General features: G+C 36.2%; 1 protein-coding gene across 6 annotated transcripts in view; it reads left to right on the top strand.

The window, feature by feature from the left end:
* LRCH1 (leucine rich repeats and calponin homology domain containing 1) overlaps positions 1 to 13885 on the top strand; it is a 193397-nt gene that overhangs the window by 84506 nt on the left and 95006 nt on the right. For 5 of the 6 annotated variants that reach the window (XM_070520680.1, XM_014838907.3, XM_070520679.1 and 2 more), the window contains exon 2: positions 7069 to 7213. The exons of the other annotated variant lie outside the window; for it this stretch is intronic. In XM_070520680.1, the coding sequence (XP_070376781.1) occupies positions 7101 to 7213 (113 nt within the window). In that variant the 5' untranslated portion in view covers positions 7069 to 7100. The remainder of the gene's footprint in view (positions 1 to 7068; positions 7214 to 13885) is intronic. 6 annotated transcript variants of the gene reach the window in all.

The following is a 13885-nucleotide window of genomic DNA, read 5'->3' as shown; positions in this document are numbered from 1 at the left end:
GGAAAAGCTTCATTGTTCCCACATGGTCTGTCTGTAATTGTCGGTGAGACAGCAGGCTCCCACTTGGGCTCTGGCTGCCTTCTGGCAGAGACCTTCCCTTTCAAGGGCCGAGGCAGGGCCACCCACATCTGTATGCACACTGTGAACCGACCGTCCTCTTTAATTACAACTGAGTCGTAGGTTTCTTCCTCCTCTTCCTCCTCCTCTTTCTTCTCCTTCTTCTTTTTAAAAGAGGGACCAGGCCTTGTTTTATTTCTTTGCTTTCAGCTCACAGGAGAAGTTTTGAACAAATTTGTATGTCATTTTTTCCATGATTTGTAATCGTATTATCCACTCTGGATTTTCAAAGTCAAAACATCTTAATCCACACTGACTTCCCCTGCCCTTCTGGGCATCTTTCCCGTGGCGGGTTAGTGGATGCCTAAAGATACAGGTGATTTCTGCAGTAGCTTAAGTAAAGCAAGCACATGTGCCTGTTTTTTGCACCCTCTTTTTCTCTTCCAATAATAAACTTAATTGAGAATTAAATGATACTCAGAGACGAGTAGGAAAAGTAAGTCATGTATTTGGAAACCCATTCTAAACTCTTCAGTGAAAGAGAGTGCTTACGTAAGGTTAGCATAATTTGCAGTTTAAGCCAGGGTTCCTACTTAACCAAGCTTCCTGTATCCATGTCCAGAATTTAGCTCATCAGCTGACACACTGTTTCAGTATTTTTTATTTTTTACTGAGGAAGACTTGCCCTGAGCAAACATCTCTGCCAGTCTTCCTCTATTTTGTATATGGATTGCTACCACAGCATGGCCACTGACAAGTGGTGTAGGTCTGCGCCCGGGAACCAAACCCGCGAACCCAGGCTGCTGAAGCGGAGCTCGCTGAAGTTAACCACTAGGCCACAGGGCTGGCCCCCAGTACTATATTTTTTTGAATGTAATGTTTATAACTTTCCTACCGTCAGGGTCTCTACACAGAATGTATTGACTTTATTTTGATTTCATTTTGGACAAATAAAATGCAGTAAAGATGTAATTGCTATGTCTTCCTGATAATCGAACTGCCAGACACATCATGGTCTTCCTGGCCATTACTCTATGGAGAAAGAGTGGTCTCATGTGGGGACACAGTCAGGCCTTGGAGTTAGACGTGCTTAGGTGTGAGTGTAATTACTTATCTCTGTGGCTTTGGGCAGTCACATTAGCTTTCTGCACCTAGTTTCCTCGTCTTCAGATTGGTGGTGACACTGCTCCTTGTGGTGGTTTAAGTGAGCTACCAGATGCAAACCTCCAGATATAGTGTCTGGCACGATGGAAACGCTCAGCAGATGGTAATGTTATTTACCCAACAGGATTTCAGCTCTTTGTTTGTGCCTTTTTTTTTTTTTTTAAAGCACAATTAGAACATCTTATCTTATGATTCTTCTGGGTTTGCCTTGTCTCACTTTTCAAATCAATTCCTTAAAAGTAGGCCTATGTGTTTTTCATTTCTGCAGAAACCATGTGGTCAGTGTATATTGATGAATACATGTAATTCTTCATATGGGTAATGAATCTAAAATAAAGAGGAAAATTTTTGTTTTTCTGTTTTTCAGCTTTTTGTTAATTTGACCAGCGCTGATCTAGGCAACTGTTTTTGTATAGGCATTGGAAGAGTCGAAGCAATGTGTAGATTTTGTAATACAATTTCTTCCCTTTTTGTGTAGAAACTGGAACACAAACCCAGGAGGGCAGGGGGCACATTGCACAGGTAGATTCTCACTAACTCTGTGGACACAGAGGTCTGCTCATTTGGCTAACAGTGCAGGCTCGGGCACCGCAGATGCCCACAGTTAACACCTTATAACTTTATTTATGCATTATGGATAGCCTGACTCCTTTCAAAAGAAAGGATTCCTGAAAAAATACTTGCAGAATTGCACAATTAAAAACAAAGATGAAAGGGGAGCTATCAGATACAATTTAAAATGAGGCGAAATTTAGATTTTGCCAGGTGTCTTTCCTTTTCCTCTCAGTAGACAGGACTAATTCCATCTCTTCCGAAGCCCTGACCAGCGCTTCGAACAGCTCCTGCTCTGGGATGCACAGCTAGATGGCCAGGGAGGAGATCACAGGGAGGAAAGGGCACAAGTTTCCCCTCCAATCGGGAGATTGTGGAGGAGAAAATAAGAAGGGAGGAGAACAAGTGACATCTGTATTGTAAGTAGCAATGAAAATATCAGACATACACTAATTAGAACATTATTCGAGCATTTTTTAGCAGATTGTTAATAATGATGCCGTTAATAAGTTTAGCCCAGGATTGAATATTAGCTTAATTTATAAGCTATTTTATAATTTCTTCTCCTACCATTACATTTTCCCCAATTTTGAAAGCAGAGCACTTTTAAAATTCACCTTATGTGATAGAATATAGGTTCTACAATGAAATGACAAATTCATTAAAAGAGTGTGTCAGTATTTATTCCATGTGGGTTTGTATTTTATAGCTTTTTGGGGTACTTAAGTGCTGCTATTCGTTATGATGATGAAACAAAATCACTTGGATTCTGAATACTTTTGACAGAAAATAGTTGATTTCTGAATACTGTTTACTTATTCACAGAAATCTTAGATCTGGAAAGAATCTTAGAATTCATCAGTTGCACATACTCTAATTTTGCCTATTTAGAAACAGAAACCTAGAGAATTGAGTAACTTTCTCAAATATCTCAGATGGTTGTAGCCTTAGAACTGGAGTCTTCTGCTGTCGGATTGGAGAGGTTTTTATTATTAATTTGATGTCCATTATCTTTTAAAAGGCTGGTAGTTATATAACAGCATTTCTACAAAAAACCCTATACTTTTTGGTTTCAAAAGCATTGGGGTCCCTGAAACTAATGAAAACATTATTATTACTTAAAACAGTTATCGAAACATTCAACCTGGTAATATAGTTCTGGCAGTTCTCAGGAAAGATAAAGTTTTGAATGTAAACTGGAACCTCCGTGGAATTTTGTTTGAGTTGAACCTGAAGGAAACAGTACATAGAAGTTTTCTGTGCGAATTTCTAACATTGTAGCACATGAATTTTGCCATGTCTAATAAAGAGTTTCAGGAAGAAAGAATGCAAGAGTTTTCTGGAATTTTTTTCTGTATGGGTTCTAACCATTCTTGAAAAGAAGCTCGCCTCTGTATTTCCCTTAATTTAATATGTGGGACTTCACAGTTTGCTTAGGCTTCTTAGCTCTTTGCAAATGAAATGAACTTCTTTGTGTAGCGAAAGAATAAGAATGCTGGTGGGAGGTTGTTGAAAATGTGTGTATATGTATGGGTTACTATATATGTTATAATAATACATATTATATATGCTTATGTATATACATATATAAAATCAAATAAGCAATGCATTCAGTTTCCTAAAGGTACAAAAGGGTCTGTAATGGAGGAATCTCCCTGCCACTCCTGTCCTCCAGCAAGAAATCCTCTCTCCAGAAACAACTACTTTTACCAGTTTCTTGTGTAGCCTTCCAGAGATAATCTATTTATATTTAAACAATTATGTAAATATTCATTAAAAACCACAAATACTATATACACTGTTCTGTACTTGGCTTTTTAAAAAAAATTTATAATATATCTTGGAGATTGTTCCATACTAGCACATTATAAAGCTGTTTCATTCATTTTAATGGCTGCATAACATTAGCATTTCATTATGGAATATAATGTTTACTATTACATCCATCGCATGAAATATCATTTATATTATGTTAATATTGATTGATTTAATTTTAGTATTATTTATGACATTTGTTAGTGGCAAATTAATATACAACCTGACCTCCACTGATATTTAAATTGCTTTTTATTTTTCACTATTTCAAATCATGCTAAAAAATATGTCATTTGCACATGTATGAGTTTATCTGTAGAGGAGAAAGATTGCCAGGTTGAAGTGTTTGTACATTTGTAGTTTTGATAGATTTTTCTAAAATCTCTTTCAGTTATATCACCATGTGCTCAGCATTACAACCTGTTTATCAAACTTTTTGATATTTGCTAATCTAATAGGTGAAAAATATTATCCATGTAGTTGTAATTTGCATTGCTCTAATTTGAGTGACGTTGACCATTTTTATCATATGCTGAAGAGCCATTTGTATTTCCTTTTCTGTGAGCCATCTGTTCATATCGTTTTTCTTTCTTCTGCTTCTTTTTTTTTTGTCTTATTATTATTGACTGTAGGGGCTTTTTTTATGTATAAAAAATTAGCCTATTGGGTTTATGAATTGTCCACCTTCCCACACTGCCCCCCATGCCTTAATGCTCATTTATGTTTTTTGGTGGAGGTTTTGTTTGTTTTAAAATGCAGTGAGTTTTGTTTTTATGTGTCAAATGTATCAAGCTTGCTTTGTGTCACTCAGAGGCAGGCCTTCTCTATGCTAGGATCATAAACACACCCTTCCCGTGTGTTGTCCTAGTGCGGGCACGGCTTCACTTTTTACAGCTAATTATTTGATTCACCTAGAATTTATTGCGATAGAAGGTCTGCAGTAGATAGTCATCCTATTTGTGTGTGTTTGTTTCAGATGGCTATTCAGTTCTCTCAAACTCTTTCCTGACCTTACATCTTTTCCCTCGTGATTGGAAATGCCACCTCTGTTGCATACGTGATTTCCATATGTATGTGTCTTTGACCTGTTTCCCATCTTTGAAATTTGTTCCATGACCTTCCCATCTATCTACCACGCTGCTTTATGATGTGTTTTTAATGTCCAAGAGAGCTGATTTCTCTCATAGCTCCTCTTTTTGGAGAGATAGCTGGCTATTTTTGCATTGTTATTTTACCATGTGAACTTAGAATCAGCTTGTATAATAACCTCAGCAAATTGAAAAAAAAATCCTACAAGTAATTTTTTAATTGGGAGTGCATTAAATTAAATAGGAATAACTTAGAGAGAACTGACACCTTTTTGATGTTATCTTCCTATTTAAAATTATGGGATATCTTTTGAACTGTTTTAACTTTTCTTTTGTGTTGTTTAGTAGCACTGTAAAATTTTCTTCATATAAACTTTGTCTGTGTCTTAAAATTTTCTAGGTGTTTTACTCTTTTGTTATTATCATCAATTTGGTCTCTTCTGTTGTATAATTTTCCTAGTTTGTGTGTAAAGGCTGTTGTTTAAGTATATTGCTTTTCTACCCTGTACCTTTTTACATTTGTAATAGTTTTTCTGTTGATATTTTTGGGTTTTCCAGGAAACCAGTCAGAATATCTGTGAATAGTGATAATTCTATCTTTTCCTTTCCAATGTTGGTCCTTCTTTCCTTTCCTCATCCCCAGTCGTTGGCTAGTAGTCCCGAACAGTAAGAAATAGTAATATTAGTCTAGGTAGTAGTGATGTCTTGTCTTGACTTTAATGGTAACGTTTCTAATCATTCATGATTTAGCAGTAAATGAAAATATTCTCTCTCTCTCATATGCGTGTGTATGTGTGTGCGTGCGCATGTGTGTAAATTATGGAAGGAAATAGCCAACTATTCTCCTTTTATTAAGCAATTGCATTAAGAATGATTATAAATGTTCTAAACTGATTTATGGTGATGAATGCATCACTTAGTAAAGTTCTAGAGATCATTGAATTGTGCGCTTGAAATAGGCCAATTCTATGATATTTAAGATATAACTCAGTAAAGTTGTCTTAGAAAAAGTCTGAACGCAGTATTTTATCAAATATCTTTAAATATCTATAGAGATGATCATATGCTATTTCACCTTTATTCTATTTATATGGTGAATTGTTTAAATAATATGAAATCCTTCTGGTTCTAAAATAAACCCCACTTAGTCATAGTATGTTCATCTTTTTACGTACTGCTCAATTCTGTTTACTGTTTTTTAAATTTAGGGTTTACATCAATATTTAAAAGGGAGATTTGTACGTAATTTCCCTTCTGTGTACTTTCTTTGTTGGGTGATGGTATCAAGAGCGTACTGTTTAAATAAACTTTGGAAACTTTCCTTCTTTTTGTATAGTTTGGAATAGTTTAAATATTATCAGAATTATCCCTTTAAAGTTTCTTAGAATTCCCCTCTAAAGCCATCTATGCCTATTTTTATTTATTTATGTCTTTATTTATTGGAAAGACACTCAGGAAAGTAGCTCTTCTGTTTCATTAGAGTATTGCCTATGTGAGCTTCCTATCTTTTTTTCTTTAGAGTGTGGTTCCTTAAGACTGTGTGAAATGTTATTTACTGAACGTCCTTGATTCACACCGATTGAGTCCCTCCTAATAGAGTGAGGTGATCTGCTATTGTTTTTGAGAGTAGTGGCTCTTTTCTTAAATTCAGTGTTTTATTGTATTCTACAATTATGTCTGCTGTTCCCAGATTTAGACATTAAGGACTATTCTTCTTTTATTATTGTTGAGATGGTGATATCGTAAACCGTGCTGTGTGTTTACGTTGCTCTGTAGACCATTACTACGGTCTGGGATACACTTTGCCAAGACAGACACCGGGTCGGTCCTTAACCGGACACAATCGGTTTATCTCGGTCTTATGCATATAGGTACTCAGTAATTTCGGTGAATGAAATATTTGTTTAGTATCTACTATGTGTTTGTTTGCAGAGGATATAAAAGATGTGTTTGAAAGATAATACACGTTATGAATGCAAAATTGAATTAAATAAGTTAAATGTTATGTTAAGTATACGTACTCAGATATATTAAAGGATGCAATTTACATACTTGCCTAGGGGAGGATGACTTTGAAATAATTCTCAGATAGAGTGAAAAGTAAATATTGATTCAGTTACCCTTTTACGTGGCCTGTATTTACAAATTTACAGAGAGAGCTAAAACTGTTTCTGCAGTATTTTTACTTTTCCATATGAATTGAGCTAATCTGCTAGAAAATGGAAATCACAGCACCTTAGTAACAGCGGTGCAAAAACTGATAATGTGGAGCTAAATTTAGATTATAATGTTTATTTTAAAACATGTTAAGAAAAAAGTATTGATGGTTGATAAGATTGTACTGGATTATGTTGAAGATTTATTGACAAAATATTCTTTCCTTCTCTTGTAGATTTATCTAAAAACAGACTGGTTGAAGTTCCAATGGAATTGTGCCATTTTGTATCACTGGAAATTCTTAATCTGTATCATAATTGTATCAGAGTCATTCCTGAGGCCATCATTAATCTGCAGATGCTGACTTACTTAAATTTGAGGTAGGTTGACTATTATAAAGATTGTAATCACATTCAGTTAAAAAATCGCGGAATGATTATGCTTTAGTTTCTATCAGTTTTCTTTTTCCTTTTTGCAATTCCTGATCACCCTTTGAAGTAAATCACACAAAGATCATTTAAGAATTGTCTTTTATAGAGGCAGGCCCGGTGGCACAGTGGTTAAGTTTGCATGCTCTGCTTTGCGGCCTGGGGTTTGCCGGTTCGGATCCTGGGCATGGACCTATGCACCACTTATCAAACCATGCTGTGGCAGGCGTCCCACGTATAAAGTAAAGGAAGATGGGCACAGATGTTAGTTCAGGGCCAATCTTCTTCAGCAAAAAGAGAAGGATTGGCAGCAGATGTTAGCTCCGGGCTAATCTTCCTCAAAAAAAAAAAAAAAAAACGAAATCTCTTTTAAAATACATTTTTAGTGTGGTTAATATTGTTTTTGGTGCTAGACTTCTCTGAATGTCAATATGACAAGATGTTTTTGGATTTTTCAAGATAATTTATATGGCATCATTTATACTTTTTGTCCATTTGGTGCTTGGAAGCTTGCTGGTATTTTGTCTTCAGGTATTGGATTTTTTGGAGATTTTGGAGGAGGAAACCTAAAGGAAGTGAAAAAGAACTTGTTGTTGGGACAAATTGGGGCCTTGCTGGTCTTTGGGAGTTGTTGGTGCCATGGGATTTGCTACCTAGCACTGACTGAGCCTGTGTACTCTAGGCCACCTGAGAAAGTCAGGAGGAGCCCTGAGCAACTCCAGCAACATACGAAGTTTGCTGTCTTTATAGCCCTTTAAATTAGGTCAGTATTCGCTGAGGATGGGTCCGTGGTCTGTATTGACTATCTGATTATGCACAGCGCAGTGTGACATATCAGTGCTCCTGAGTAGTCCTGAGGATAAGAACTCAGCTATTTTAAGGCCCGGGGTTTTAGGCTTTGCTGCTGCGACTCTCAGCTGGGCTGGCTGGACTTTGGCTCTTTGTCTTCGAAATCCTTTACTCACATCTGGGATGACAGGAGAGAGAGGGGAGCTGCTTTATCAAATCTCTGTCTACTCTAAGAGCAAGGTTCCACAGTTCAAGCCTGGGCACAGCCTTCACTCGTGTCAGTTGCGTTATATCCGTGTGCAAAGGGTAACACCTGATCAGCAAGCCTTTTGCTATGCAACAAATAAACCAAACTTGAAAGTAAAATTCGCAGTGAACTAGGTAGAGCGTTAACTTACGATAGATACTAGTGTCACTTATTTCTTAGTTCTTTTTAGTTGGCCACCAAGAGTTACAGGTCTTCTTCTGCTTTCTTTGCAGTCAAAAATGGGTTTCCATTGCCTTTCATTAGGAGTGCATATCTTCCTTGGGAGTGGAAAAAAATCCTAGTCATGTTTGCAAGTGGCCTTAACTTCTTTTTGGGAAATGAGATGTAGGTTGCTATTAGCATAAACTAAAGGCTCATATATCTAACTTTCACTTCTCCAGCCTTCTGGTTCATCTGACCATTGTTCTGAGTTTTCTTGGATAAGAACAGGCCAAGCTGTTTCTGCTACAGCAGAATGTTAATTACCTTGGAATTGCCTGATGGAGCCAGCACAGCAGTATCTGTAGATTTTGGTTCATCATCTCTCTAAGACATCTGTCCTCTAATCCCAGCTCGCATAGCGGAAGTATCCCAAGAACAAATGCAGTTGGTCTGTTTACTTTGCTTACTTGCTCCTGTCCTGCTGTGACATTTTCACCTCTAGTAGTCCTGCATGCAACAGGTAAATAGATTTCACTATTGTTACATTAAGTCCATAGGCACTGAGAAACTTTTGGGTATAGGGGACATATCTCTTCTGGGATGATATAAACTATAAAATTCTACAAACACCAGATAATCTAATCTTAAAATTATATTATGTTTTAAAAGCATTAGTAAAATTGGTTTTGGTATGGTGATTTTCATGTTGAGCCTAGTTGAGAGTAGAGTAATACTGCTATCTTCAGATGGTAGAAAGAATATATTGGAGTATGGATCTCGGGATTCTGTAAGGCAAGAACAGAGAGGGGTCGTTGAGACTGACGATGCTGAAGAGGACCCATGTGGTATGTTGTAAACAGAATTTTGTGATGAATTCTCAGGTAATGGAAGGGAGAAAGAAATAAAGGGACTGTTAAACTCCCAACTCTTTAACCTTTGTTTTCTGTCTGTAATTGTTTCCTTTGGTTTCCCTCTATCCTTTCTCCCATTTATATATGTCGTTTTCATTCGGTTTTGTTTTTCTTTGCTCACATCTGCTGCTTGAATATTGCCATGTTTAAGACCTATTCGTTAGTGCTGAATTGTGACTCTTTGAAAGAATTGATAACGACATGGAGAAATTAAGAAAAAGTATGTCCGTTACTTTTCAGAGGTGTTATATCAAGGTATGTGAAAAGTGTGTGGACATCCTTTAAACTCTTTGAAAACCAGGTACTATATATACATGTGTAATTATTTTTGATACCTTCTATCAGGTTTATTACTTCATGAATATAAATGCGTAACATAAAGTAGTAACATAGGGCAAACTTTAAAGTGACCAGGAGATGATCATCTTGTTTATTCAATTACAAGAACTTCATCTCCTGTTTGATGACTGGGTTTGGTTGAAACATATCTTCCAGGAGTTGGACCTTTTGAAATTGAGCTATTTCTCAGTTTGGGAGTGATTTGAGGTAGAATGTTAAGTTTGCCTAAAAGATTTGTTTGTAGCTTGTGAAATAGTAGGTGACCGTCAAGTCTGTTTATTTGCAAATATGTAATAATATCTGGAGAATCCTAGTGGCATCTAATTAAACTGTAAGTCTTCTAAGATGATGAGTAATATCACCCGCATGATTGTAGTGCTGTTTGTATATGTGTATGTGAGTTCTTCTTGTCCTCAAACTGCCACCCTCCTCCCAGCCCCCCCAAGCTGGTAACCGGCAGGAATTTACAATATTGTGCTTGTGTGTGATCATGACATATGCTCCGTCCACAACAGCCAGAGTTGGCCAATGTGGCCTTTTCTTGTCTTTTCTACCCCTCATGAAAATTAAGTCAACAAAATAAAACATACTCCTTCTTGGGTGTGGTGAAGAGGCATGGTGGACTTCTGTTGACTTCTGGCCTTTGGAGGGGAGGCTGCCAATCCATTTCCCTGAGGAGGAAACAAGGGACCCAAGATGCTGCAAACCTGCTGCCTTGTACAACTACTGAATTGCCTTTAATCCAGTTTTTTTTCTGTGATAGTTATAAATGGGATATTATGCCAAAGAAAAAAACTTGTATTCTTGGCTGAAGTATATAATCAAATCATGACATTGTCACTAATTTAAAAGTATTAGGGGAGTCTCTATAAATTTCAGAAAATTAAAGAAATATCAATTACTTTTGAGCACATACTTAAGGTAAACTATATCAAATATAGCTTGTTTTGAAATGACTTCAACAAATAGGCAAGTTCATCAGATTTTATAAATAAATACCTGAAAATACTTTCTTTTTTGTAGTACTTAGGATTTTCCTCTTATTTTTATTAATTAGGGAGAAAGAGTTGTTGAAGTAGTACAAAGAAGCTGCTTTTCAAATTTCACAGATTTTATGTTTTTATGGTTAAAATTAAACATGGTCTTACGGTATTTTAAATATTTTTCTCTTTTTTAATAAGTCACATTTAGAAATTACTAATTGGATATTTGCAAAACAGGAGAGATGCCATATGAAGCTGCTTAGAATTTATGGGAAGCATTCAAAGTTGATTATACCCTCCGAGATCTATTGCATATTCCAGCAGAGTAAACAGCCGTAAATATTTGATGGTGATGGTATTAATGAAGACGACAAAGATGGTGGTGGTGGTGATGGTGGTGGTGGTCATATGTCACTGCCTTACCCAGCTTCTTGGTTGACAGATCTCTTAGTGATGTTATCTTTAAATGTCAAATGGCTGCTTGGTTCCAGCTACCCAATTCCTGTGCTAGACTAGAGATGGGTTTAATTAGCACACGGGAAAAAAAAATCTTCACTGTGAAATGCAGTTAGAAACACTTCAGTGTCTTCTACATTTTCTCACATGATAGAAATGTCATATTTGTGGAAAACATTAATTTATTGCTGTTTATGTAGACTGTATTTGAAGGATCTGGGCTTTTAATCTTTGCTTCTTGGTGTTTACAACAAAAGGTTATGTTCGTTTAGTATATGTGCCACTGTGTCTCTTCCTATTATAAAGTGTCTTAATCCAAGAACTGTGGCCAAGAACAATAAAAATGATTAAGCAGGATTTGTTCCTATATAGGAACAAACACTTTGAACTTCAGTCACACAGGAAAGCCTCACAAAGTTTAAAATCTATTTTAAGTTTTTGGAGAGGTTGTTGTTGATGAGACTAATGAAGAAAATGTACTTTAGGAAGATAGAATAATCCAGAGTAGCAAAACTCTTGGCAACAGGAGGGGTGTTGTGAATCGAAGAACAGGGACCTCAGCTTAAACTTTCATCTCAGAGAGGTTCAGGAATAGAGGCTGCCAAAAGATGAAAGTTCTCTACACCATTTGATCGTATGGCTTCCAGAACTCTTGGTGAGTGGTTGTACTTTGCTAGGGTGAAACACACAGAACCAGGAGCTGGTTTATTCCATGGAAGCCCTTATCTCTCCCAATCCACTAGGAGTAGATTCTGAGGCATTGCCTGTAAAGAAGAGGGCAGGCTCTTGAACAAAATGTTATCACAACATAAAAGGAATCTGTTTTGGCCGCCTTTTCTGAAGCCTGGCATCCTTTTTGGCTGTTAAACAATGTACAGAGAGAGCCAACTTCCTGATGGCTGTAAAACCTGTATCCCCACATTCCTTTGGGGGGTCATTCTGAGAAATAATCTTTAATCCTCAAGAATATAGCTCTCTATTTGAAGTATTAGGAGAAGCATCCTGCATGCTAGGGTTGCCTTAGAAAGCACAGATTTTATATTTTTCTTGTGAACTAAAAGCTAATTTTCATTGTTTCTAAGATTTTCAGTTTTATCCATAAGAAATGCATCCTCTCATTAACATTTCTGAAAACACTATCAATTTATAAGATAGCATTTCTTCTTTCTAGAAACTGAGAAAATTGATGGTGTCTTCCTAAACAGGAAAAGGTGAGAAGTTTTCTTTAAGGCAAATTTGTATCTCACATCCTTTTATGAAGATTTTATCTCATTCAAAGGGAAAATGAGAATATTTTAGTAAATGTATTTTGAAACTGGCTTTTGGTAGCTAGGTTATGCTTTGTGAAATGACCGATCAGCAGGAAGACACCAAAACACAGTGAACCATGTTAGAATTTGGAAGTATCACCTTAAAATTTGGAAATACTTTTCACAGAATGTTAGAGTTAGAAGTGGCCATCAGGGCTATCCATTGCGCGAACAGGAGCATATGGTTTAAACTTTGTCTTTCCTAGTGTGTCCAATGGGCATTTGTTTTCAACGTGGAACCTACAGTCAGTGGTCCCTAAAAATTTTAATATAAATTCTTGTGTCTGTAAAATTATGTCCATTGGCATTGGTAGCTGACGGGTTTTGTTAAGTGTGAATGAGTTAATAATAGGATATTTCTTATCAGATTCCATTCCTTTTAGTATAGCCCATACTTGGCAAGACTTGCAAAGAGGATTTTTCCATTATACACATCACCTGATCACAGATGTTGTCTTAGATCAGTATTTGTGTTGAAAAAAAAAAAGAGACACAAAAGGGACATTATGGCTTTGATAGCTAGAGTGCTGTCAGAATGTGTTGTCTTCAGTTCTGCTTCTGATCTTAGAGTTTTTAAGATCTTTGTGCTGCAGATTTTCTTTCTGAAAATGGGGTAAATACCTACTCCTAATTCATAGTATGGACACTTTGTTTATAGTAATTCTCAAAGTTTTTTCTGCAAAAAAACTTTTTCTGCAAAAAAGTTTTTCATTCCTCAAATGAACAAGCTGCAAATTACGTTTATTTTTCTAACTAGACAGGTAATAAAAGTTCTTTGAAACATTACCATTTCATCCATAAACAACTTATTATATTTACTCTAAGAACATTGCAGTTTACCAAGTCTTATAACAAGTACTGTTAGTGAGGACAGAGAAAGAAAAAAGAACGTACAGAAGTGAAGGAAGGGGTCGAATTTTGGAATAATCTTCATCATTGCCATCATTATCATCATCATCATCATCATCACCTCTTAATAGCTAAAGAGGATTTAGCTGTCACACCATCATATTTGGGTCCTTCAGCTGTTCTTACTTTAGATGGGAAATAGGAAAGTGATTTATCCCGGCCACACTTTTTTCATAAATAAGAATAATTGAGATTAGTGGAATTTCTGTGGCATTTTATAGCTTGCTTAGCATTCTGGCCTCTGTTAACTTGTCTAACATTATGCTCCATTGCATTCCATGTCCCTTAGGCCAGTTTCATAATCATAAAAATAGTTGTTAGAGAATTGTCCAGGAGGCCAAGCTAAATATTTAAATAAGGGAGGGCCTTTGTACTTTTTAAAATTTCTACTGTATCTGTAATTGGTTCCCCTTTTTAATTCCTAATACTATAAATTTATGCATTCCTTTTTTTCTTCATTTTTTCAGAAGGGTGTCTGTTTTTATTGTGAATTTTTTAAAATCAGGTTTTAATTTTAG

Source organism: Equus asinus, chromosome 11 (genome assembly GCF_041296235.1).
Source record: "Equus asinus isolate D_3611 breed Donkey chromosome 11, EquAss-T2T_v2, whole genome shotgun sequence".
NCBI lineage: Eukaryota > Metazoa > Chordata > Mammalia > Perissodactyla > Equidae > Equus > Equus asinus.
This window is presented reverse-complemented; position numbering and strand designations above follow the sequence as displayed.